The 27,539-nt window shown below is 39.7% G+C and overlaps 1 protein-coding gene across 11 annotated transcripts in view; it reads right to left on the bottom strand.

Annotated features, from left to right (window-relative positions):
• RAD51B (RAD51 paralog B) overlaps nucleotides 1-27,539 on the bottom strand; it is a 314,446-nt gene that overhangs the window by 270,992 nt on the left and 15,915 nt on the right. For all 11 annotated transcript variants that reach the window (XR_014545846.1, XR_014545847.1, XM_083605395.1 and 8 more), the window contains exons 5-7: nucleotides 26,293-26,429; nucleotides 25,274-25,393; nucleotides 24,000-24,183 (exon numbers count right to left, since the gene is read on the bottom strand). Coding sequence is in view for 9 of the 11 variants with exons in the window: in XM_083605395.1 (XP_083461521.1) it covers nucleotides 24,000-24,183; nucleotides 25,274-25,393; nucleotides 26,293-26,429 (441 nt within the window). In the remaining 2 variants the exon portion in view is untranslated. The remainder of the gene's footprint in view (nucleotides 1-23,999; nucleotides 24,184-25,273; nucleotides 25,394-26,292; nucleotides 26,430-27,539) is intronic.

Genomic DNA, 27,539 nt, shown 5'->3' with positions numbered 1-27,539 from the left:
CATGAATGGGGTCGTATCAACAAATATGGACAAGTCACAGAACCAGAACATTACTAAAGAGGGAAGACTACCTAAGACCTTTTTTGAAATGACTGACAATATGGACTGGGTTGACATCTGGAGAGTTAGAAACCCCTTGGGAAGAGAAGGAACATTCTTTTCTGAAGCTCAACTGACTTGGACACGAATCGACCAAATATGGATAACTAGAAGTCTGGCACCTAAGGTGAGGAAGGTGGAAATCTGCCCCAAAACATGCTCCGACCATAACGCCTTGAGAATGGATATGACATTGATCCCAATCGGCTCCTTTAGATGGAAGATGAATGATGGCCTGTTTAGAGATCAAAGAATTGTAAAGAAGGCCCAAAAAACCTTAAAGGACTATTTTGAGATTAATTTGAACACTACGGTGGAAAAAAGAACTATCTGGGATGCAAGTAAAGCTGTGATGAGAGGGTTCTTGATCCAACAGAATTCCTTAAAGAAAAGACTGCAAAATGAAAAGAAAGATAAAATTCTGGAAAGTATCAAAGAGTTGGAGAAGAAGTTAAGATCTAACCCGAAGTCCCAACCGATTCTGAGAGAAATTAAACTTTATCAGGCGCAATATTCCAAGCTGATAAATCAGGAAATAGAATGGAAGATTAAAACAATGAAACAAAAAACTTTTGAATCGGCAAATAAATGTGGGAAACTGCTAGCTTGGCAGTTGAAAAGGAGACAAAGATTAAATACAGTAACAAACTTAGAGGTTGAAGGAAGGAACATTCAGAACCCGGGAGAGATTAGAAAGTGCTTCCAGAGGTATTTTAAAAAGTTATATACTCAAGGGCCACAAGATGAAATAGAGATTACACAATTTTTGGAGAGAAATGGATTAGCAAAGCTGTCAGAAGAAAACAGAACAATTTTAAATGGCAAAATAACACAACAAGAGATTGAACAGGCCATCCTGAGTCTGAAACAGGGCAAATCACCAGGGCCAGATGGACTGACCTCTAACTACTATAAGACATTGAAGGATTATTTGATACAACCTTTGTTGGAGGTCAGTAATGAAATAATGGAGGGGAAGAAGGCGCCTGAATCGTGGAAAGAAGCATTTATCACATTGATTCCAAAGTCAGAAACTGAAAAGACACAACTTAAGAATTACCGTCCCATCTCCCTTTTAAATGTGGATTACAAAATATTTGCAGATGTTTTGGCACGAAGATTTAAGAAAGTTTTAAGTGAGATAATCCATAAAGACCAGGCAGGCTTTCTCCCGGGCAGACATATGTTTACTAACACAAGGAACATTATAGACATATTGGAACTTTTACAAACAAACATAAACACCAAAGCAGCTTTAATTTTTATAGACGCGGAGAAAGCCTTTGACAACATTTCTTGGAAATTTATGAAGGGGAACTTAAAAGAAATGGGAGTGGGACGGGGGTTTGAGAACGGGATTGAGGCAATATATTCAGAACAAAAGGCTAAACTGATAGTTAACAATGTGGTTACAGAAGAGTTTAAAATTGAAAAAGGTACACGACAAGGCTGCCCGATTTCCCCATTACTGTTTATTTCGGTTCTGGAAGTGCTCCTGAATATGATTAGGGGGGACCGGTTGGTGGAAGGGATTCAGGTCGGAGCGAAACAATATAAACTTAAAGCTTTTGCAGATGACCTAGTTCTGACATTACAGGAGCCGGAGTCTAGTTTGAAAAGAGTACTACAACTGATTCAAAACTTTGGTCGAGTGGCAGGATTTAAGTTAAATAAGCAAAAAACTAAAGTTCTGGGGAAAAACATGACAGATATTGAGTTGGAACAGCTTCAGAAAGAGACAGAACTAAATGTGGTTAAAAAAGTTAAATACCTAGGGGTAAACATAACAGCAAAAAATCTGAGTTTATTTAAAGATAATTATGAAAAATGTTGGTCAGAGATTAAGAGAGACTTGGATAGTTGGTCAAGATTAAAACTTTCATTGCTAGGCCGAATAGCTGCCATCAAGATGAATGTATTGCCAAAAATGTTATTTTTGTTTCAGACACTGCAGATTGTAGACAAGACAGAGTGCTTCCGGAAGTGGCAGAAAGATATCTCTAAATTTGTCTGGCAGGGCAAAAAGCCCAGAATCAAATTTAAAATATTAACAGATGCGAAAGAAAGAGGGGGCTTTGCCCTGCCAGACTTAAAGTTGTATTATGAAGCTGCAGCTTTCTGCTGGTTAAAAGATTGGTTACTTCTTGAAGATACGGATGTCTTGGATTTGGAAGGTTTTAATAATGCGTTTGGATGGCATGCATATTTATGGTATGATAAAGCTAAGATAAATAAGGCCTTCAAGAACCATATTGTCAGAAAATCAGTTTTTAATGTCTGGACAAAATATAAAGACTTACTGGAGAATAAAACTCCGAGGTGGCTGTCACCCCTGGAGGCTAAGGCTCGGAAAAGAGCCAATATGGAGGCCAATTGGCCAAAATATTGGGAGATAATAGAAAAGGATGGTGACAACTGGAAATTGCAGAGTTTAGAAAAGATGAGAGACAAAGTGCGAGACTGGTTACACTATGCTCAGATTAAAGAAGTGTTTAAAAACGACAAAAAGTTAGGATTCCAAGTGGAAAAGTCAAAGTTAGAAACTGAACTGTTAGAACCTAAGACTAAGGTACTTTCAAGAATGTATAACTTGCTGCTGAAATGGAACACACATGACGAAATGGTAAAATCAACAATGATAAAATGGGCGCAGGATATTGGGTATAATATTATGTTTGAAGATTGGGAAAGGTTGTGGACCTCTGGGCTGAACTTCACTGCATGTAATGCGTTGAAGGAAAATGTGATGAAAATGATGTATAGATGGTACATGACCCCTGTCAAACTGGCTAAAATATACCATTCGTCTGATAGCAAATGTTGGAAATGTAAGGAAAATGAAGGAACATTTTTTCACCTCTGGTGGACCTGCCCTAGAGTGAAGGCCTTTTGGGAGAAAATATATAATGAATTAAAAAAGGTGTTTAAATACACCTTTACTAAGAAAGCAGAGGCCTTTCTCCTGGGTATTGTCGGCCAGAGTGTGTTAAAAGAGGACAGAACATTCTTTTTGTACGCAACAACAGCAGCAAGAATATTAATTGCCAAGAATTGGAAAACTCAGGAGCTACCCACTGTGGAAGAATGGCAGATGCAACTGATGGACTATATGCAACTAGCCGAGATGACCGGCAGAATTCGAGACCAGGGAGAAGAAAGGATGGAAGAAGACTGGAGGAAATTTAAGACTTATTTACAAAAATATTGTAATCTGGCTGAGTGCTGAATAGGATGCCAGTGCAGACAATTGTCTACCATTAAAATAGATTTAAAGTTGAATTATATGTCAAACCAAATTAAGATTATTAATTAAGATGAGTTAAATGATAATTTGCTTGAAAATAATTTAATAATGATGTAAGTGTATGCGGGAGGTGTGGGGGAGTCCCATGTAACAATTGAAAGATGTTAAATGGACAACGATAAGTGCTTATTTGATATATGTTTTATTTGAAAACTTTAATAAATATATTATAAAAAAAAAAAAAAAAAAAAAAAGAAAAAAAAAATCTTAAAAGGAAGCAAGAACTGATGAACCATTTGTTCTAGTTAATTTTGTCATCAGTAAACATTTTCAGAGCTTAGCCCCATGGGCATGTTGAAATCAAACTAAAAAGATTAACTCAGAAGACAAAACAAAGGACCAGTGGCCACACCTACGCAAGAGCCTGGCAGGGGAAGAGTGTCTTCTCAAAGCAGCTTACTTTTTTTTATTCCTTTGTAGTTTTTAATCCCTGGCCAAATCAGTTTTATTTCTTTCCTAATCTCTCTGATCATTATTAATTCCAGTGCTTTAACATTCACACCTTCCTCTTTCATTTCCCTTCTATGACGACATCAAAAAGTTGTGGGTTTTTTTAATGCTTGGCATTTAAGACTGAATGTGCTTTAATATGGTCCTTCGAATATTACAGTACTAAAGCTTTACCGTATTTAAAGGTAAAGGTACCCCTGACTGTTAGGCCCAGTCACAGACAACTCTGGGGTTGCGGCGCTCATCTCACTCTATAGGCCAAGGGAGCCGATGTTTGTCCGCAGACAGTTTTTCCGGCTCATGTAGCCAACATGACTAAGCCGCTTCTGACGAACCAGAGCAGCGCACAGAAACACCATTTACCTTCCTGCCTGAGCAGTACCTATTTATCTACTTACACTTTCATAGAATCATAGAATCATAGAGTTGGAAGAGACCACAAGGGCCATCGAGTCCAACCCCCTGCCAAGCAGGAAACACCATCAGAGCACTCCTGACATATGGTTGTCAAGCCTCTGCTTAAAGACCTCCAAAGAAGGAGACTCCACCACACTCCTTGGCAGCAAATTCCACTGTCGAACAGCTCTTACTGTCAGGAAGTTCTTCCTAATGTTTAGGTGGAATCTTCTTTCTTGTAGTTTGGATCCATTGCTCCGTGTCCGCTTCTCTGGAGCAGCAGAAAACAACCTTTCTCCCTCCTCTATGTGACATCCTTTTATATATTTGAACATGGCTATCATATCACCCCTTAACCTCCTCTTCTCCAGGCTAAACATGCCCAGCTCCCTTAGCCGTTCCTCATAAGGCATCGTTTCCAGGCCTTTGACCATTTTGGTTGCCCTCCTCTGGACACGTTCCAGTTTGTCAGTGTCCTTCTTGAACTGTGGTGCCCCAAACTGGACACAGTACTCCAGGTGAGGTCTGACCAGAGCAGAATACAGTGGCACTATTACTTCCCTTGATCTAGATGCTATACTCCTATTGATGCAGCCCAGAATTGCATTGGCTTTTTTAGCTGCCGCGTCACACTGTTGGCTCATGTCAAGTTTGTGGTCAACCAGGACTCCTAGATCCTTTTCACATGTACTGCTCTCAAGCCAGGTGTCCCCCATCTTGTATTTGTGCCTCTCATTTTTTTTTGCCCAAGTGCAATACTTTACATTTCTCCCTGTTAAAATTCATCTTGTTTGTTTTGGCCCAGTTCTCTAATCTGTCAAGGTCGTTTTGAAGTGTGATCCTGTCCTCTGGGGTGTTAGCCACCCCTCCCAGTTTGGTGTCATCTGCAAATTTGATCAGGATGCCCTTGAGTCCATCATCCAAGTCGTTGATAAAGATGTTGAATAAGACCGGGCCCAAGACAGAACCCTGTGGCACCCCACTTGTCACTCTTCTCCAGGATGAAGAGGAACCATTGATGAGCACCCTTTGGGTTCGGTCAGTCAGCCAGTTACAAATCCACTGAGTGGTAGCATAGTCAAGACCGCATTTTACCAGCTTCTTTACAAGAATATCATGGGGCACCTTGTCAAATGCCTTGCTGAAATCAAGGTAGGCTACATCCACTGCGTTCCCTTCATCTACCAGGCTTGTAATTCTGTCAAAAAACGAGATCAGGTTCGTCTGACATGACTTATTTTTCAGAAATCCATGCTGACTATTGGTGATCACAGCATTCCTTTCTAGGTGCTCACAGACTGTTTGCTTAATGATCTGCTCCAGAATCTTCCCTGGTATTGATGTCAGACTGACTGGGCGGTAATTATTTGGGTCCTCTCTTTTCCCCTTTTTGAAAATAGGGACAACATTTGCCCTCCTCCAGTCTGCTGGGACTTCACCTGTTCTCCAGGAATTCTCAAAGATGACTGCCAGTGGTTCTGAAATCACATCTGCCAGTTCTTTTAATACTCTTGGATGCAGTTCATCTGGCCCTGGAGACTTGAATACATCTAGACTAGCCAAGTATTCTTGTACTATCTCCTTAGTTATTCTGGGCTGTGTTTCCTCTGCTGAATCATTTGCTCCAAATTCTTCAGGTCGGGCATTGTTTTCTTTATCGGAGAAGACTGAGGCAAAGAAGGCATTGAGGAGTTCAGCCCTTTCTGTGTCCCCTGTTTGCATTTCACCATCTTCTCCTCTGAGTGACCCCACTGTTTCTTTGTTCTTCCTTTTGCTACGAACATACCCATAAAAGCCTTTTTTGTTGCTTTTAACCTCTCTAGCAAGCCTGAGTTCATTCTGTGCTTTAGCTTTTCTGACTTTGTGTCTACACGTGCTGGCTATTTGTTTGAATTCCTCTTTGGTGGTTTCCCCCCTTTTCCATTTTTTGTACACATCCTTTTTTAATCTTAACTCAGTTAAAAGTTCTTTAGATAGCCACCCTGGCTTCTTTAGGCACCTTCCATGTTTCCGTCTCATTGGTATTGCCTGAAGTTGTGCTTTTACTATTTCCCTCTTAACAAACTCCCAGCCATCATGAACTCCCTTTCCTTTTAGTATTACTGTCCATGGGATCTCACCCAGCACTTCCCTAAGTTTTATGAAGACGTGCTTTTGAACTGCTAGGTGGGCAGGAGCAGGGACCGAGCAACGGGAGCTCACCCCGTCGCAAGGATTCGAACCACCAACCTTCTGATCAGCAAGCCCGAGGCTCAGTGGTTTAGACCACAGCGCCACCCGCGTCCCCTACCCACTGTATTTATTTGAGTCTAATGCGTATCTTTCTTGGCCAGATTACATTGAAAAAATTAAGGTGTGCATTAGATTCGATGGCGTATTATATTTGAGTAAATATGGTAGTTTTGCAGACCAGGATTTAACATGCCTCAGTCCTGAATGACCTCTCCCTGAAACTTCTTCCCCTCACATGCAAAAAAGAGAGTGCAAACCAAAACTTCACACTTGCTCATCTTCATCACAACACCCCTTTTGTGATATCTGAACCAAATTGATGGGCTGCAATTCCTTTTCAGGCACCACAGAGTTTCTGGTTGGTTTACAGTGTTTTCTCCATATCAATAAATACCATATGAAGTGGTAGCCTCTTTCTTCAAGTAAGCAGTCTAAATGTACCTGTATTTGTGTATTTTTACTCCTAAAACCATGCTAGTTTTCATTTATTACTGTCTTAATCTTGGAGGGTCATTCCTCACAACTTTATATGATGCCAGTTTTAGTCCTCAATATTTCATCTTTAAAGTCCCTTCAGTTGTCTGTTAAATACTTTCCTCTTCCAACAAGCTTTCTAAGTGGAGACCCCCTGCATTTAATTTAAATCTTTCCACAGTCTTCCCCCATCTTCTTTGCTTCCCATTATAATTTCTACCAGTAAACTTTGATCCTCCAAAACTATCACTCTCAATAGCCTAAAGATTGCTTATGCTCTTTAAAATGACTCTGTCCAATCTCCAATGAATGGAATTCCCTCCCTGAACATCTTCATGGTGATACTTGCCTCTCTTCAAATCCCTTCTCATAACCCAGCTTCTTCACGGGAGCCTTTAGTTTAATCACCTAATATTTGCTCCATGAGCAATTTTGCTAGGCATGGCCTGAAGCTGCATGAGGCCACGACCTAAGCAGGTTCCAGTCAAGTCCATGCCTTGATGGGAGACAACCTGGGACCCACAAATATGTCGCCTTAGGGATTACATGGTGGAAGAAAGGCATGATATAAATGTAAGAAATAAGGAAACAAGTACTTAAAAGCCACAGGGCAGAGGTGCATGGCAGAAATACTTATAATTTATATTATAAATTAATTTATATGTGTAGATGCTTCTGAGCAAATTAAGATGGTGGGTTTCTGGGGTCTCAGCAGCACTGCACTGAGGCTCACCTAGTCCATGTAAATCTTCATGATGGATGAAATGTTTTTTTTTTTAAATCCCTTTCTTTCACAACTCTAAGGATATCTGCTCAGAAGAACAGTGATTTACTGTTCCTATTGCCATAAGGTTGGGAACATTTTTACTGGCCCTGCTCCTGTGGTTTTAACAGTTGCCTGACACACAGAGATTTAGTAGGTGAAGCTTTTCCTGGCACAGAGATGGAGAGATGGTCTTTAAGGATTCAAGCTAATTAATAAACTGGGAATCAAAGGCAGCCAAAGAAACAAATGCTATAAAATTGAGGGAAAATAGCAAAATTGGAGAAATGCCAGAAAAAAAGAGCTAAAAAAGAATGCTTCAACTGATAATAAGTTTATGAGAATGGTAAAGTGTGTTCATACTGGTACACTGTGAAATAAAAGAAGGTCCCAAAATTTCTTGAAGAAGAAAGTGGAGGCCAAAAAAAACCCCACCTCTTTTATCAGGCCTAAGAAATGAGTGCAATTGAGCTATATAGAGTGACAGCATGGTGATTCAGAGCTCACATCATTAATTAAGATAAACCAGATCAAAGGGAGAAAATCCGTGCAGGGAGTACCAGTTCCTCTCTCTTAATTATTCCATCTGAAATGGCATAGGACCCTAGGGCTCCCCTAAGAACTTTACTTTCACATTCCAGACTTGTTCAGCTATGGCTGAAATAAGCAGCTGTGGAAGGCTGTGTGGAAATAATAGCATGCACATACCGAGAAAGCCCCCTTGTGTACCCGATATGCACGCATGTAGTCAGATGGCAGAATGAACCTACAAAGTTACCTTACATCATTGGTCGATTCAGCACAGTACAATCCACAGTACAATGATGTATATACATTTTATGTAAACAAACAAACAAACAAACAAACAAAGTAGCTCTACAACATCTAGTTCCCCATCTCTATTTTAGTGGGAGATTTCAGGGGTTGATGCTGGACTTTCTTCAAGGAAAGCATGTGCTCCATTACTTGACCTCTGCCATAAAGAGGTCCCCACACATGGTTGATATGGTAAATAAAACATTCAGGTTGCATTTTTTTAAGTGGAAATCCAGACAATGGAGTTTGCAAATTTGACTGGAGCAGCAGAAAAGCTGGGGGACATTTAAGTGTGTCTTCCCCCAGAGCTGCTTTTTTCTGATAAAAAATCCCCTTGGCGATCATTTGCCCCACAAGAAGCCTGTATCCCAGCACCTCAAGGCAAGCAGTAGCCAGGAAAGGAAGAGCTGAGCAAGAAAACAGGTCAGGAAGAAAAGGGTTTAATACCATTAAAAAAACAAAACACACACACACACAACACTGAGACAAATAAAACTTTGGCGGATCCAAAGTTTGGCTCAGAATCAAAGAACAGTCTTTTTAAGGTACAAAAGAAAGGTTTGAGACCAGTTCAGAAGTTACAGCCCCCATGTGGAGGCTGCCACAAATGCTTCCAAATGAGGACCATGTTGATATAGGGGTTGCTACAAAAAGTAGATTAATCATGAGAAATTCCACACCAGCCTCAGTGTTCAAAGGGAGTGTTCAGTTCAATGCCAATGGAGTTGCTCTTCACACAATCAGGCCAGTCCACATGGTGGATAACTTACAAACATTGCAAACCCATGTAGAACAATAAGCACCGCACAGCTGTGGTTTTGGTGGCTTTTATTCAGGGCCCACCATTGAATTGGATGTTATTAACTTCTGTACTAACTCCTTAACACATACAGTGACCAGGATCCAAAGCAGAGTCCACCAATGCTTTTCAATCCATGCTTCCTGCTGCAGCTTTTGACACACTATGAAAAGCCATTATTGAGGATTTGGGAAATCTCTGGAACAACATCCAACACACAGTGAGAAGCTGCAGTGGAAAGAGAAAACGGGCAGAACTGGCACCTCCAGGCACCTACACTGAAATGTTTTAGTCATGTATACAGAGATTCTTCTCCTGCTGTATGTTTTATTTACAACCCTGAGTTTCTCTAAGAAATCTTTTTACCTTGTTTGGGAAACAACACAAAAGCTGGATATTCTTTGGCTTCTCAAGCTGGGCCTTGGGTAAATGAAAAAGTAAAAGGTTTATTGTAGCCTTGTACATAAGCTCACAGAAGTTACTAGCATGCAGAAAAACAATAAATTATTAGTCTGCTAAGAGGCCAGTATCCTGGGTTTCCATACTGATAGGTGAAGAGGGAAAGTCCTCTCCTTCTGTGGCCACCATGGAAACACAGGATTCCAGTTTCTTAGCAAACTGGACTTTTAGAAATGCCTTTTATTAAGAGGATGGTGTTAGAGGCTCACCTTTCCTACTTCCATGATCTGGACAGACCGTCAACCAGTGAAGGAGAAACAGAGAGATTCATCCTTCCTCCAGCACCCCATTTACACACCTGGAGTATCTTGCTTCCTATGGCTACGAGGCAAGCTGTTAAATGCAGGGCTGTTTTATTCTATATTGCCCCAGTTAACCAAATAGACTCATACAATAACCTGGATAGTTGAGAAATCTTAATGATAACAGGGAAAAAGCATCCAGAAAAATAGTAAAAGCAAAGAAATTCCTAAACTATTTACATTTGTTGACATTCATACAAAGGGTAGAAAGTAATACAGATCACATAACATAAGCAACGTTATTATAAACTTTAAAAAGAATTAAGACTGAATAGGCAAAAGAAGACCCAGAAATTCAGACCAGTCACCACAGCATGCCACTGCAGAGATGAACAACCCATTACATTTGATAGCCACAGAAAAGCTTTGAAAAATGAAAAGGCACCACAATGAAAAACCTTTAGAAAACTCTTTGTTCACACTGAGTTAACAGAAATACTTTCAAAGTAGGCAGAACCTAATGTAAGAAAAGCTGGTGTATATTACAGAGGATTACAAATCAATCCATTCCACTTTGTTTTGCGATTTTGAGAAATTTGTATTAGAGAAAGTGTGGCCACTGTTAAGCAAGTCAGAAAGACCAGGAAATGAAGCAAGAAAAAATAAATGAAAGAAACTGATTGAAAGAACAGATTACAATTGCAAGGCAAATATTTGGCAGGCTTTAAAAGGGAAATACACAGATAAATTGCACCAATATATTTATGGTTCCAACTGATCATGTATTACATTTTAAGAGACCAATGGAGCATAAAACCAAGGGCTGAGAATAGAGGTTTGTTTTGGAGCGGGAAACATCTAGACTGCTTATCTTATCAAAAGCATAAGCTTTCCAGTTTCTTTGCTGATGAAATATTGCCTACTCAAAAATAGTATGCCTCAGCGCTTAACCAGCTTTAAATCTCTTTTCCATGTGCATAACCAAGAATAAAGCGCCACCTACAGTGTCTGTACTTCAGTTCAGTATCATTGCTAAGAAGGAAGCGCAGCTAATCTGGGAACACGGAGCAGAAGTAATATGTAGTTTTATGACAGTAACTCCCACCTCACTAAATATTTTATGTTTCAAATTGAATAAATGGACTGCGCAGTTTCAGGCACCATTCACCAAAAGCTATATATGGCCAAGTAAATTAACCTGTTAACTGAGGGCCTAGGCCACTTCACACATCACTTCCTGGTACTTATTTTCGCTTGCTGTACAGTGGTACCTCTGGTTACAAACTTAATTCGTTCCGGAGATCCGTTCTTAACCTGAAACGGTTCTTAACTAGAGGCGTGCTTTCACCAATGGGGCCTCTTGCTGTCGCTGTGCCACCAGCACACGATTTCGGTTCTCATCCTTGGGCAAAGTTCTTAACTCAAGGTAACTCTTCCAGGTTAGCGGAGTTTGTAACCTGAAGCGTTTGTAACCTGAGGCGTCTGTAACTCGAGGTACCACTGTACTGTACTGTGAGCAATGAAACTTGAGAGAAGGGAAGTATATTTTCTCCAAAGGCACAAAGATACAATTAAAAGGTTTAGAACAGAGGGGAAGCTTGGAATTTATTTATTTTTGCAACATGCAGATCTAGTTGTAGCCTTTCCCAAACTTGCCTGTGACAAAAGTATGTCACCAAGCAGCCATGAGCAAGTCTTATATGTTGGAAGGGGCTCGTATAAAACATGAAGCCTCACACAATCTGCTTTATAATATCATCTCATACATAGTTGATATACTCAATATGCTTCTCTTGTTTCGTGCTCTTCCCGGTTAGTACTGCTGAATCATACAGCCCAGTATTTGGATATGCTGATGTTCTGATAATTTGTCATTTTGATAATTTTGTGCACAGAGCTGGTTCAGTATATTGACACAGGCCATCCCAATCTCTGCTGAGTGGTGCGAGATTCATGGGGCCTTGGCACAAAAAGTCAGCACCACAGACACACCAGCATCATATGCTTCAAAGAGCCTTTATCAGCACTACATTCATTTTTATTGGTTTAAGTCAATTCCATCCTGCTTCCTCATTCATACAAAAATCCATATTTAAATACTGTATGCTTTATCATGTCATACATATTTAAACAGCATTTTCTCTCAATGTATGCTCCTGTCAATGTATTTTATCCTAAAATATGGATTTTGCTATTTTTCTGAGCACAGAACTGTTTCACAAATTTCAGGCAAGTATAAAATCCAAAGGATAATTACACTCCAATCTGCATAGTAGTGTGGGAATGCAAATTAGATCAGTCATCTTAAAAATGAGACACAAACAATCATAGCCTGATGGCACTGAAAGCCACCAAGACATCCAGGAGAACTAGCACATCTCACCCCCCCCCCCAGTTGGCCAGCAAAGATCATCCATCAGGGTGACCAAACCTGCTTCTGTATCAAACCTCAACTAAATCAGAGTTGACGTTAATCTAGATAATCAGTATCATTCAAGAGTGACTGGAATTGTGTAGCCATCATCTAGTCCCTGGACTAGAAAAAATAATCTGACAAACCTCTGGATGCAGTTTGCCCTTCCTCTAGGGTGGATGCACAGACACAACTTTACAAAGAGAAGCAGGACCTAATCTGCCAGTATGTCCACCTCCACAAAACATTACAAGCCAGGATTAGCAACACTAAGAGAGGAATTCTGTGTTGCGCTCTGACGATCCTTTCAGCGATGCAACCATTTCTCTAGCTTGCTAAAAGGATCACCCCTCTCCTCCCCCATGTGCCGTTTTGGGGGTTCTTCTGACCCCCAGAGCTGAATGGGCGGGAGGGGGGAGGGGGGAGATCCCACTGCGCTAGCAGACTTGTTGCACTAGTTCTCACTAGACACAACTTATCCTTGTGCTTCAATCATTGAAACTAATCCAACAAAACCATCAATAGACATTGCACAAATAAATTCAAAGTTGCTACAGATACAATCAACTTTATCTTCAAAGTACTTATCAAGCAAGAGAGGTAATTGTTCTTTCGTAAAATTGTGATGGCCCTGTTGGGGAAGGCCTCAGAACAGCTCTGTTGGATGAGGCTATAAGTATGTGGTTGCATGCCAGAATTGCTTCTCTACTGCCATTATTGTCACAGGCTCCAATACACTCCATACATTTAAAGCACACACACACACACCCCACAAGGAAACTGTAGTTTAAGGCTGCTAGGAACTGTAGCTCTGTGAGGGATAAACTCCACTTCCCAGGATTCTCAGGGGTGGGGCACAATGTATTTGAGTAACTTCAAGATGATCTCTTACTTCTGCCCAGTTATTTTTGCTTCAACTTATATGAAGTGATTGAGCTTGCATTAGGATTCTACATGGAAGCTTATACCCAGAACAAACTTAGTTGGTCTCTACGGTGCTACTGGACAATTTTTTAATTTTTTAAAATTTATTTCGACTGTGTCAGCAACACAGCTACCTACCTGAATCTGAAGTTCCTTTGAAATACTTTCTCAATGTGTCATTGCTTTGAAATAAGTGGATCATTATGCTAGCTTTGCCTTAAGAAAAGGAGAATCTAAACTTACAGTTCCAATAATGCCCCCCCTCAACCTGGCCAAATAGAAAGACATGCATTCCTTTAGAGGCCTTTTCATTCATCAACTTGGAATTAGTTACATGATAAACATGCACCACCTAGTGGCTCTTTCCTTCTGCTTCTTTTAAAGTTTTTTTCATCACAACTGGGGACACTGCTTTTATGAAAACAGGATCTTCAGAAACAGAGACACGCTGGAGACACTGAATGTTTCAAGAGATGATGTACAGATTGCTTTATAGCTGTAGTAACTACAAAACTGTAGCAATATTTAAGGAGAGTCGATGGATTTGCTCTATATTGCTGAACTGTCACCAGCATGCATTCTACATACAGAACTGGTTATGTCACACTTAGATCCCACCTTTTCTCCAAGGAGCTCAAAGTTTCTCCTCCTCCCCATTTCATCCTGCCAACAACAATGGGAGGCAAGTTAGGCTGAGAGAGAGTGGCTGGCTCAGGGTGTCTCAGTGGGCTTTATGTCTTAAGTGAGGGTTTGAACCTTTGTCTCCCAGGTTGTACTCCAACACTCAAACCATGACACTGCACTGTTTAGGCTGTTCTAATTCCTACTATAAATCTATTCACATTCTTTTTTAACAAAAGCTACTTGAGCTGATTTCCACATTCTCTACTTTGCCCCCCAGCAGCTGATCAGCCTAGGAGGTAATCTTCCCCATGACCTGCTCCCTGATCTTTTCACTTGGAAATGTCGGGGTCTGAATTTGGAACCCTTTCCATGTAATGTACATGCTGTATCACAGCATAGTAGAAAAGCATGCACTTTGCACACATAAAAACTGCCACGTTTAATTCCTAGTACAGTGGAACCTCTACTTACAACCATAATCCGTTCCGGAGGTCCGGTCATAACTAGAAACATACATAAATAGAGGCACACTTTTCCATAGAAAGTACTGGAAAAGTGAATTGATCCGTTCTAGACGATGAAAAGCATGGATTTTACTGTCTAACGAGACCATAGATCCATAAAATGAAGGCAATAATCAATGTACTGTACTATAAAATAAATAAGACATTATTGTAGATAAAAAAATTAACTTTTTTTTCTTACGTGCATTGAGGGTGGGTGGGCTTACCTGGCTACAAGCTGGGGGTGGGAAAAGGGTCAGTAAAGAGCTGATTCACTTCTGCCAGGGTCACTTTTTTTTCTTCCCAGGCCAGGTTCTTCTCTGGACTTCCTCAGGTTAGTTCATCAGCGGGGTTTGGGGCTGCAGTGTGCCCTGCTGTGCCCCTTGCAGGCAATACCTCTTCCACAGCTTCGGGGGTGGGATGGGGCTCTCTCTGTGGCAGCGGAGGCCCTAGCGCTGGCCGGGCGAGCTCCAGGCTGCTGGCAAGGCCTTTGTTTGTATCTAGAGGAAAGTTCATAAGTCGAAGCACCTACCAAAGGTTGTAACTGGAATCATACATAAGTAGAGCCGTACGTAAGTCGAGGTTCCACTATATCTCCAAATTAAGAGGATCTCTGCTGTCAGAGCAAAGCAAGACCCTGTTTGTGACAAAGTTTAGTAAAAGTAGGAGTGATCTGAAATGTGTACTGTGTAACCTAACTAGCAAAACCACAGGTTCTCAGCCAGGCTATAAACCTAATAAGCAAAATATAATGGGAAAAGTCAAAGGCTATTAAAGTGTAATGTAGATCAGGGGTTCCAAGAGGGTGTCCACAGACCACCAGTGGTCCAAACGTTCCATTCAGATGGTCTGCAGCATGTCTGGATTTGTGATTTAAGATCATCAAAGCAAATATTCACATTGATTTTTAATTGCATTTAATTGGATTCTAAGGAATTCAATGTAGGAAATCAAACTAGCAATAAAGAACTAAAAGCATACAACAACTAGCACAGCACACTACAATTGCTACAAGAGGCAGAAAAATCATTAAGTTGTCCTCCAAGATCCTTAGCGATTTTCAAATGGTCCAAGGAGAGGAAAGTTGGGGAGTCACTGCTGGAGAAACATGATTCTGCATTGTACAACGAAGTACAGTGGTACCTCGGTTTACGAACTTAATCCGTTCCAGAAGTCCATTCTTAAACCGAAACCATTCTTAAACCAAGGCGCGCTTTCCCTAATGAGGCCTCCCGCCGCCGGTGTCCTTCCACAGTTTGGATTCCATTCTTAGACCGAGATAAAGTTCGCAAACTGGGACACTACTTCCAGTTTTGCGAAGTTCGTAAACCAAATCCTTCATAAACAGGACTGTTCATAAACTGAGGTACCACTGTAGTTTGCTTTTCCACTGAAGGTCAGTTAACATGTGATGAAAGTATACTTATTTAAAACATTGTGCTTACTCAAAGCTATTTTTTTAAATAAAAAAAATTCAAAACATCTTATTAATAGTAGTGTACCAAAAAGGGCACAGAAGTTTCAAGGAGACTCAGACATAATAAACATGTTTTGTACATTCAGTGTTAAGAGAAATATGAAATCTACTGAGAAATTGGTTGGAGTACAGGAGTAAGAACACTGGCAAGCTTCTGCTTCAAGGTCCCAGCATCAGACTAAAAATATTATGATCTTTGAAACAGGTATTTTGATAAACCCAAGACAATGACAACCAAGGATGTCAGAGAAAACAAACATGCTGTAATGCAAATGAATATGCTATTTTCTTCCACTGCAGTGCTACTATATAATATTTAGACTGCAGGATTGAAATCTGAGAATTGTCACATAAGTGCACTAGAATTACTATTTAAGGTTTTTCCTGCAAACCTCATTGCTGAAGCAAAGATATCTGGATGCTACCATCTTGTTCAACAGCTGCTTTCAAAACATGTTAGATGGCTTAGCCATGGCCTGTTGGCAGATGAATATGGAACTGTTAATTTAAAAATCTGGTATTGGATACCAAAACTTGCTAACAAGTAAATAAGCACATATGCATAACAACCCAAAGATACAGATAGAGATACAGCATAACACTGAATTAAAAGACCATTGACATGCAAGGTCAAACAGCACAGGCAGCAATTTGACTATTTTTTAACCAAAAAGGAAAATACTCCTACAACTTAAGTTCTCTATCAATTCTTGCAGAATTCCAAAGCAACAAACCTCAAACTTCACTACAAACTCACTAATGAACTGAGTTGGATTCACTTCTGAGTAAGCATGTCTAGAACTGAAATTAATCTCGTCAAATCAAGGGGAACATTGTATGGGTTTCTAACTTTGTAAGTCTTTTTTCCTCTAACTCAAATTAGATTAGAAAATGTAAGCAATAAAGGGGAAAGCTGCATTTGAAGCATGGAGTCTTCATAACATGGTGAGAGACACATATATTTTGTACTCTGATCACTTCATTCAAGTATCAAATATAATGCAAAATAGCCTTGTTCCAGGATCAGAGGATGAGATCTTCTATATGTTCGCAATTATTCTAAAGAAGCTAAAGATTACATTTTTAAAGCATATTTGAGTTCTTACATTACTGCTTTTTGCACAGACAAGATGCCTTTTCTCCACACCTGCTGTATACCTTTAAATAGCTTCCCATACCACAAAAGTTATGACTACAGGCTGGAGTGTAGTAAGTGCAACGACGTGAGAAAAGACATAAACACATTCATTACAAGAATGCAGCTGATGACTATCTGCCTGTGCCAGATATTTTCTGGCCCAAAATACTATCATTTACAGTTCACAACTAACAAAGGCAGAGTCAGCTTTGATTCATGCCATTCCATGATCAACCAGCCAATCACTTATAAAATAAAAACACTTGCATGCAGAAAAGTGCCCTGGCAAAGGTTTATACTTTCAGATTTTGGAAGCATGCTTCAAAGACAAGTTGATTTAGATTTCTTGGGTTTTAGAGCAGAGGCCTCCCAATGCAGTTTAAATAAAATTATAAACTATTAATCCACAAACACACATTAAAAACAGAGCAATAAAATGAAAAGAAAAACTAAAAAACAAAGTAAAACACACATTAAAACTAATCAAGGGTGATCACAATATAGGTGATCACAATATAGAACAATGAAACAAGGAGAGAGATATAATACGATGAATGCGATGAGAAATAAAATAGAATTAAGTACAAATCAAGAAAAAGTAACTTAGAGCACACTAAAAGGCCTGGGCGAATGAACAGTCTTTATTTGATTCTATAAAGGTATCAGACTTGGCACTAGGCAAGCGTCCCTGAAGAGAGAATTCCACTACCGGGGACACCATAACCAAGAAAGCCTCCACTTGGTTCCTTGCTCATTGACAAAAACATGTGGAAGTGTGTGCATGTCTGTGTGCACACATTCCTGGCTGCCTGCCTTCTTGAGAGTGTGTGTGCACACATGATGTGAGCGTGCGTTGGCCACTTTAGCCATGTCCACAACTGACATGTGGCCATAAGTGGCTTCAGTCAACTCTCAGTGCAGTCCTTAAGCCAGCCCCGCTTCGCATCCTTGGGCCCTAAAGGTCATATGAGAAATTTGAGATGCAGGAAGGTGGGAGGCAAACATCACTAAAAAAAATTAAGACATGGTGTAGCTCATTCATATATTTGATGGACAGTGTAACTCAGCAAAATGGACACATTCAAAAATATCAGCAAAATACCAGAAAATTGATCAAAGAAAATCTTTCCTGTTACTAAAAACTCAGATATCAACATTTCAAACAAGAACTGTTGCATTTCTGAGCATTTTCATTTGGTCCTAATTAAATTGCAGACTGGCTGAGGTTTCCTTCAGCACAACCTCCCATCTGTCTTATTTTTCTACTACCCAAAATATTAACCAGAGTCTCAAGTGGGAGAAAGTTACACATAGCAATGAAAGAAAACCCACCAGCAGTTTATTAGAGTTAAAGCAAAACAGACTTTCTGGAGTTCTGTCTAAAATGCCAATTTTTGACCTCATTTTTGAATGTGGAACTTATTTTTGCAGAATTTAAGATGCAACGCCATCTCTTTTCCACTCGGTGAAATCTTCTGAGGTGCTCGATAGAACAGAAAGTGCCCGTTTCCCATTATTACCTTATTTACTCAAATGTAATGCACACCATTTTTGGCCAAATTACATTGCAAAAATTAGGGTGCGCATTAGATTTGATGGCACATTTACATTTTCCAGCAAATACTTTTTTGGTTTCAAGGTTTTGAATATTGAGGTGTGCATTAGATTTGATGGCGCATTAGATTTGTGTAAATACTATAGTCAGAATGTCTCCCCCTGCCAGAGTTTTATTGTACATTTATCCTATATGTGCCCATCTTGGCTTATTTAAGCTTGCTGAGATGACCAAGTGGATCAAGGATATGGTCAATGTCTCCTTGAAGGAGGAAGTGTTCTTGGTCATCCTGAATGAGGCAGTGATCCAGCCACTCCTGAAAAAGCCCAGCCTAGATCCATTGGTTTGTGGAAACTACTGTCCTGTCACAAATACATCCTTTTTATGGAAACTGATTAAGAGGTTTGCAGCAAAACAATTGCAAGTACTCTGGGATGAAGGAGGTTATCATTACTCTTTTCAACCTGAGTTCAGGCCTGGTTATGAGACTGAGTTGGCCCTGGTCAATCAGGCATATAAGCTACATGCCAAATGGCCCCTTAAACCAATTGCCAAAACAGAATGCCTAGTTGACATTTTGGGGGTGGACAGCTTGAAAGTCTCATTTTTCAATACAATTTTTTTGGTTCCTGAAATTCAACCGCATTGTAAAGATAAAATGTAATGGACAGAAATCTACAGGATGCGTTGCTGTTGTGTGAAAACAGTCAAGATCCAAAGAACCTTTTGTTACCCGCTAGATGTTTGTAATTTAAAAGGGAAACAATCCAGATCTTAAAACATGACTTAGAAGAAGTGGGAGCTGACTTATGCATACTTACCTGGGACTCCACTGAACTCAACATATAAGATCACACTGTTATTCCATTTTAAGGTGGCAATCCCAGGAAACAATCACACACACAAACATTGTCTAGCACAGTGGTGTCCAAACTTTTTTCAAAGAGGGCCAGATTTGATGAAGTGAAGGGCCGTGGGGGCCGACCAAAGTTGTTGACCTTTTTCTAGAATTGAAGTTGTTTAGGCCCCCAGATTACTTAAAATAAGATTACAATACTGTAAAACAATCATTAGTGGTACAGGCAGATACAATTGTTATAATGAGATGGCACTGACAACACCTGTCCAACAGCTCTAACCGTCAAAGCGAGTGTAAACATACGTGCTTTGAAAGCCCCAACCTCTCCTTTAGAGACCACGGCCTGTCCTGCCACCTGTATTACTTTAAATTGCAATCCAGTATTACTGTATTACCTCCCTTTCTACACTTTTCTGTGGCACTGAAACAGGAAATATTGCACCAGCTTTTTCATTTCTTTTTCTCAACAGCATTATTTTTTTATGAGCATGACTCTTCCAAACGGAACATTGTGTCAAGACCATAAAACTGCAAAAATGCGCATTCTTGAAACACTCGGCTTGAAAGCAGACAGATGTCAGCAAAACTGAAACTAGTTATAAATTCATTTAAACCGTAACAGTTTTCAAAGTAAATGTTGTGTTGCAAGATAATAATTTTAACCGCTATATATAAAAGAGAATTTTTACACAATGAAATACTGTTATTCAGATAGGCTGGAGGACATTTCACCCTGCTACAAGGGTAAAGGGAGGGATAAAAGTCACTTCCTGAATAAGAGGGCAGGAGCTAATCGAACTCTACATGGCAATTTACTACAATTTACCAGTGAACTTTTTTTTCTCTCATGGGGAGACCAAAAGCCTGTTTGTAAGTAGCAAGACAAACAGACCTGAACTGATATGTTCTTTTTATTTTCTGAAGTCTACTTTATTCCCATGGTCCTCTTCTTCCTTAGTTACTCTTAATCAACTTTATATAATTTGGCTGCTGAGGTCTGAGGTTGTGTTGATGCTAGACTCTAAGGGTTAGTGTAATCTCCCACAGGCTTAGACCCTGGGCACATACTTCTTGTGTGAATAAGCGGAGTCTGACAGGAAAGCAAGCAAGCTGCTCTGATCTCTAGGGTGGGATAGACAGCTGGATACCAGCTCTGTTTGCCTGTGAAGAGAGGGATTTGGCCAAGAAGCACAAAATGCACTGTCTCCAGGCCTCTTCATATGTAATTGCCTTGGGCTCCCAGAAACCACCCATGTCTTGAGTTGAGATGATGCCCTAAAAGGGAGGGTGGTGGCAGCATACCAGATAGCTATGGGACAAGACTGGCCTACCTTAAAAGACAGTTGCACATGGAAGGGTGTAAACAGATTTTCCTAGCCTTCACTTCTGTTACATCCACTATGAATTTAAATTAATGGTCCCAACTTAGTCATGTTCATTAGTTTCAGTAAGTCTACTCTGAGTAAAGCTTAGCTGAATAACACCTCATAAAGCAGCAAAAAACAGCTAGAAACAGTTTTGTAGATCGCCATAAGACAAACATAAAAAGCAATTCAGAAAGAAAAAAAATATTTAAAAGCCCTCCACCAATTCTGTGGTAGTTTAAAAGTAAGTTATGAACGCGGCAAACCCGGAAGTGTTTATTTCCGGGTTTGCCACGCACACATGCGCAGAAGCGCTTTATTGCACTTCGCGCACACACAGTAGCAGCACTCTACTTAAGGACTTTTCGGGGTGCAAATGGCACCTCGAAACGGATTGCATTTGTAAGTAGAGGTACCACTGTAATTTTATCCTTTTTTAAAAAAACCTTCTGGCTACATTTTCGTTCAAGTGTTCAAGGCAACATATTTAATCAATCTAAATGGAGTACAGACACCAAACACAAAATTACTATACATTTCCTCTGCTGTTTTATGAATTTAAACAGTGATTCAAACCTCCTTTTAAACTGGCTGTTTGTAGTATATACAGGGTTAAAGTATCAAAAGGATACATTAATAAAGTAAGCATCAATGCTTAACTTTTCCATTCATTCAGCATCTCTGGAAAACATTAAAAGCTTCAGTCTTCTTAGCATTCTGTCTCTATGTTCTTAAGGAAGGGCAAAGTGCAACATCTCTGGATTGCTTTCTATAGCTCAAATTTACAATGTTAATCAACTGAAATGAAATAACTAAAAGACAGAGGTATTAAGAACTTCCATACACATTATGTAACTTTCCACTTTGCCAAGAATGCATCATATTTGCTCTAAATGCAAACAGAAATGTCGTTAAAGTCACTTTTTCAAAAACCATTTTCCTGGCTCCTTTTTAAATGTGTATCATTGAGTAAGATGGTCTGGGCCATTACCTTTGCACACAATTTTAAAGGCATGGATTAATGTTTTAGTATTTCAAGACACCTGACAAGTTTTATAGCAGGTTTCAAAAAATAAAATCAACCCCTACCATGTTTCACAGGAACTTTTCTTCCTAAATCTAATGTATGACTGACTGGGGCAAAAGCTACAAGAACCAGAGCAGTCAGAGACAGAAGAGTTCACAGATGGATCACATCTCCCTGACACATTTTTTTCTTAAATTACTCAATACAGTATGCTTTCTACACTTACAGAATGCTTAAAAATTCTATCATACTAGGCTTCCTGGGGATTATTCTTCTCTAAAATTGTTCTTAAGGAAAAACTTGTCTAAAAGCAAAATATTGCTTTTGACACAGATTTAATTAACTCTGCTCAAAAGCTACCTAAGATTTTGTATTTTTATATTTGGCCCTGCTCTTCCTCTAAGGAGCTCAGGGCAACTTACAAATATTTCTAATGTGATCCCATTTCCAGACAGTTTACAGGGCCAAACTACTTTCAGCATTAGAATGTCGCACCATTTTCTGACCCTCTTATACGCACACATGGCGGTGGGGCAGAAGTGCTACTCTTTATATGACAAAGTCTGAAATAAACCATGAGTTGTATTCAATGAAACCATCCTGTTCATGCAAGAACTTCTGCTTACATAATGGAACTTCCCCTTCCAGTTCTCACCCACCCACCCAAATCTGTTCTGGATACTCCCTAAATGCCCCAGAACAGAGAGCAGGGGGCACTCAGGAAGAGGGGTGGGAGGAGAAGTTCCACTGCACAAGCCCTTGTGTGAACAGGGCAGCTTTGCTGGATATATCCCCAAGGGAGAAATCCAACATTGTGCTTTTCTGATAATTCTGTCATTGCAAGCATCTTGGCTTGCCAGGCAGAACAATCCCAACTCTTCTCCCCACCACACACTATCCTGGGGATTCTTTCAATCCCCCAGAGTCAATATGGGGGGCACACAGGGTGGAGGAGACGGGGGGAAGGCCACACTGCACAAGTGAAAGTCTTTGCACAGGGCTTCCACCGACAGGACTCAGTTGAACCTCACCCCATATCACTTTAACTCAACAAATCAAACACAGTCAAGAATGCTAAGACTGCCAGGAGGTTCCCTACATCTCCCTTAAATATTCTGACACGTGCCTGTCCCCCAGATCAATTTGTCAGATGGAGTGTTATCATTTTCAAGTTGAGTACTTTCCAGTTTCTTCCTATGGTGGTGTTACATTTAGAGTTCAGTTCTCTTTTTCTTCACTGAATAGAATGTTTTGTTCCAAAAATTCACCTTCTGCCCAATTACATTAATTAAGATGATCCATAGAGGCCCCAAACCATGGATAATTTGGAACAAGAGAAGGAGAGCTTTTTCTCTTGCCACATCAGACTTTGCACATCTGATTTATGGAGATCCTTGTTTGCCTTCTGCTGCAGTGTCCAGGCCTTCCTGTACAGGCAGTGTTGGGTCTTTAATCAATTGTATATATTTTTTAATTTTCTCCAAGTAGCCACCCCTACACTGCACAAAAAGGTAGTGTATTTATTATGTATTAAAATAATTAGTAAATTTATAATTAGTAAAGTACTAAGCATATCAGCTGAAGGACCATAACCACTAAACATATGCCAAATGACTAAAGATGGACACACTATATTTCATTAAAAGCAATGTTCAAATTTCCAACCCCAAAGTATCTAGTAACTCTAGATAAAACGTAAGTCTAATAAAGTGGTCTAATAAATTGTGAAACATTTTCTAATAAATGTGGTCTAATAAATTGTGAAACATTTTCCATTTTATTATGATGCAATACAACCTCAGTCCACATTTGCCAAGTTCAAAATATCTCACTGCTTAGTCAATGAAAATTCAACACACACAAATTTCAGTCCTTGGGAGAGACAACAGCAAATGCCTGATGATGCTCATTTGGCTCAGCCAAATGCCTGATGATGAAGCATGCCGCAATATCCTCATGATATAAATCCACACAGAAGAGATGGGCAACCCATCTCTTGTGTCTGCCATCCAAACTACTAACAACTTTGCACTTGAATACATATGCATATGTGCACAAAGTAAAAAGGGAGAGAAACTTACTGGTATTGAAAATTCTTCAGCCAAGTACTTCAGTATTGATGCCTCCCTACTCAGTAAGTTGCTCCTTTGCTGCAGATTGCCTTGAAGTTTTGTATCAAACTCTTTTCTGACTACAGAAGCAACAGAGTCAATTACTACTAGTTTGGCATTCTTTGAAATAATTTCTTCTTCCAAAGATTCAATCCTGAAAGCAAATTGAAGCATTCATTTAGCAATGATACTATACCAGGATTTAGAGTGTGTTAGGTGCCATGAGACATGCAAGTGGCGAAGTTGGTACAGAGACCTGATCTTTCCCTTTAAACTCACTCATTGAATCCTGCATGCCAAAAGGTTGAGAGCTATACCTGTGAACATGGACATATCTTGCAGGCTAATTTCTCATTTAATCAAGCAAACCTTGTTCTACACTCATGAACACTGACCGGTTAATTTCAATTCATTTACAATTACCAGTGTACTTCCACGATGCATGTGTTTTGAACACGTGTGTTGCTTTCACACTTTAAAGCATACATTTAAACGTGTTGGGTAAGGCAACATTGTCTGTGTGTTATGGTATACTTCATTAAAATAGTCCATAAACCATTAATATATCTTAAAATATAAACTAAAGAGAATAAGCAGAAGGAAAACAAATATTTGTAATAGCTCTTCTTTCAAAATAATAATCTTATAAAAAGGTTGTTCACAGGCAATTGCTTTACAGGGGTCAAATGTTACAAGTGCAAACATATACTGCTACCAAGATATCAAGAGTTTTCTGTACATGAATAGTTCTAATAGAACAGAGAAGCCCATTGGTTATAAGCAAGGCTTTCTAAACACTCAGTGCAATTTTGAACAGAATCTGCTTTCTATCACTGACCGTGGATCAACATTTTCCATTTCATATTTTGGTAAGGGTCTCACCCTCTGTAAAAGGGCAGGTACAAGTTTTGCAGGCAGAAGGTTCCAGGTTCAATCCCTGACATCTCTAGTTAAACGAAAACATAGCTGCCTACAAAAATGCAATCCTACCATATAAAAGCCTCATTCCTTTGTTTATTGTACACACAGCACACAGAAACACTTAGAACAGTAAAGAACAAGGTACAAAAATAGTTTCCTTTAGAGTCAGCGAGTGTCGGTGTGTTTCAGGCAGGAAAAACATAGTAAAATACTGTAATACTAAGCCTTAAGGCATGTTATCATTCTGTCCAACCATTATATATTCTGTATATAATGTTTTTTACACATCTAATACACTGCTGGACCCCAGAAAGAAGTCCTACCTTTTCAACACACTGTGACAGGTGAATTCCCGATAAAGATGAATTCTGTTGGCAATTAAAACCAGCTTTTCTTCTGTGGCAAAATAATCAGGAAAACTGTGCCGTGCCATCTCAAGAAGCCTGTTAGGAACACAAAAGACATGTCACTGACATTAATAATAACAATAATTTTATTATTTATTTATACCCTGCCCATCTGGCACAGAGGATGTGCATCTGAATTCAAGAATGTTTTGCAAACTTTCAAGTTCATTCTCAGAATTTCTGAAAATGAAGAGAAAACACACATACGCAACAAACTAAGTCTCTTAAAAGGTGCGTAGAATTTGCAATCCAGCTTCATTACACTATTTGAGGTTATGACACTGATTTTCAATGGAGGCAGATTTTCTACTTCGTTGCATTCCATAAATGTTCTCTGAATAAAGAGAACTCGAATTAACTGATTTTCTAACGAAGTCCAAAGTCAACTCCTACAGAGTGTCATGTTAGCTCAAATACATAATAAAAGGAAATGAAAATACAACATGGAAAAGCAGTAAACATATGGCAGCAACAATGCTTCAAATGAGAACACTTTAGATGCCCCTGAAGGTGAAAAAATAAACTTCAACAGGCCTAAGTTTGCAGCCACACACTGCACTTCTCAGATTTGCCAACAGGTCTCCCCTTACAGCAATAGCAGAGACAGTCAAGTTCCAGAAGACTTTAAGCATACGAGGCCTCAAAGATCTGGCGCCATATGTGACTTGCCAGAGCAGATACAACAGGGCACCTCAGGCTTACAAGCTGCTATGCCTTCTTCCACCTTCCAGAGCCATACAGGATCTGGACTCTGTATATGTTTAGATCTTGCAAAGGCTGGATGCAGATGACAGATTTGACAATACAAGGGTTTCAGATTGCACCCTTGCAATATGCGCTGACATATGAAAAATGCCATAAAGATCTCTCTCTCTATATATATGTGTGTGTGTGTGTGTGTGTGTGTGTGTGTGTGTGTGTGTGTGTAAACTTACCTTTCAGCACTGAATGCAGATTCTGTATCAATATATATAACTGCCCCATCCAATCCTCCCAATGTGGTGGGAAACGTCGCCAGCAAGCTCATCATAATACAAAACTGAGTCTTGCCACAACCTGATGGACCAGTTATCTAATAACAAAAGAACACGTATGAAGCAGCATCATATAGAAAAGACAACACCTTTGTTGATTTTTATTTTAGCCAACGGCACACTATTCACTTGCGACTCATGTAACTTAGCATTTCACAGTGTATCGCAAACTGATGGCAATGATAAGCTGGACCTTAAAGGTTCAACTTCTAATCCACAAACACACCTTAGTGGAAAAACAAGCAAACCTGTGGCAGGATAACAAAATTATATATTAATTGTGTGAGATATTTTTGTAGCTTTTTAATGTTGCTTTTGTGTATATGGGCAATCCTCATTTTGCATGGGGGTTCCAGTCCAGACTCCCATACGTGTCAGTATAGTGCATACAAACCCTCTTGACACCTGCCTCACCCCTTTTGTGACATGTACGCTGCCGTACACATGTGTGCAATCGCAAGTCATTCGGACACACCTAAATCAGGAGTATTTATTATTCCATGAAGTAGTATATTTGCTTTATATACCGGGGTGGGGGGATGGAGTCTAAGAACTGATACACTGGGCACAATCCTGCCAAAGGTAAGCAATCTTATAGAGTAATTCTATACATGGCTGCTCAGAAGTTAAGACCTATTGAATTCAGGTTAAGCACATATAGGATTGAATCATCCAAGTCACATTGATTCCGATGGGCAAGTTGAGTACAACTTAACTCTGTCCCACCAAGGTCAGCAGGGCTTAAAAATATTTACCTTTGGCTCACTGTACCCATAAATTTTGAATCTGCTGAGGGAATGAATCCACCAAGCAGTAATATGCTGACTCTTTAGAACAATGTAATTCCCAAACCTGTTGAGAATTCATAGTTCATCTTATTCCAATTTTAATTTGAAATCAGGTGTCCGCCCATGTAATAGAGACCTCACTACGATAACAGCATTCAAATTTTCCTCTTTGGAAAGAGACACTTTTCTTTTTCAGTTAATGGTATGTTATTTGCAGAACATGAGTTGATTGACCGCAAAGAGTTACTTACAATTCAGTTTCCAGTTTAAACCACACTAGTGGTTTGGAAAAAAAGGTCCCGTGCCAACAGAGTTTCCTGGCTCTTAGAAAACAAGCACAAGATCTGGCAGCAGAGGATA

This window comes from Podarcis filfolensis (genome assembly GCF_964270895.1).
Source record: "Podarcis filfolensis genome assembly, chromosome: 1".
NCBI classification, from domain to species: domain Eukaryota; kingdom Metazoa; phylum Chordata; class Lepidosauria; order Squamata; family Lacertidae; genus Podarcis; species Podarcis filfolensis.
The sequence above is the reverse complement of the archived record's forward strand: the minus strand, read 5'-3'. Positions and strand labels throughout refer to the sequence as shown.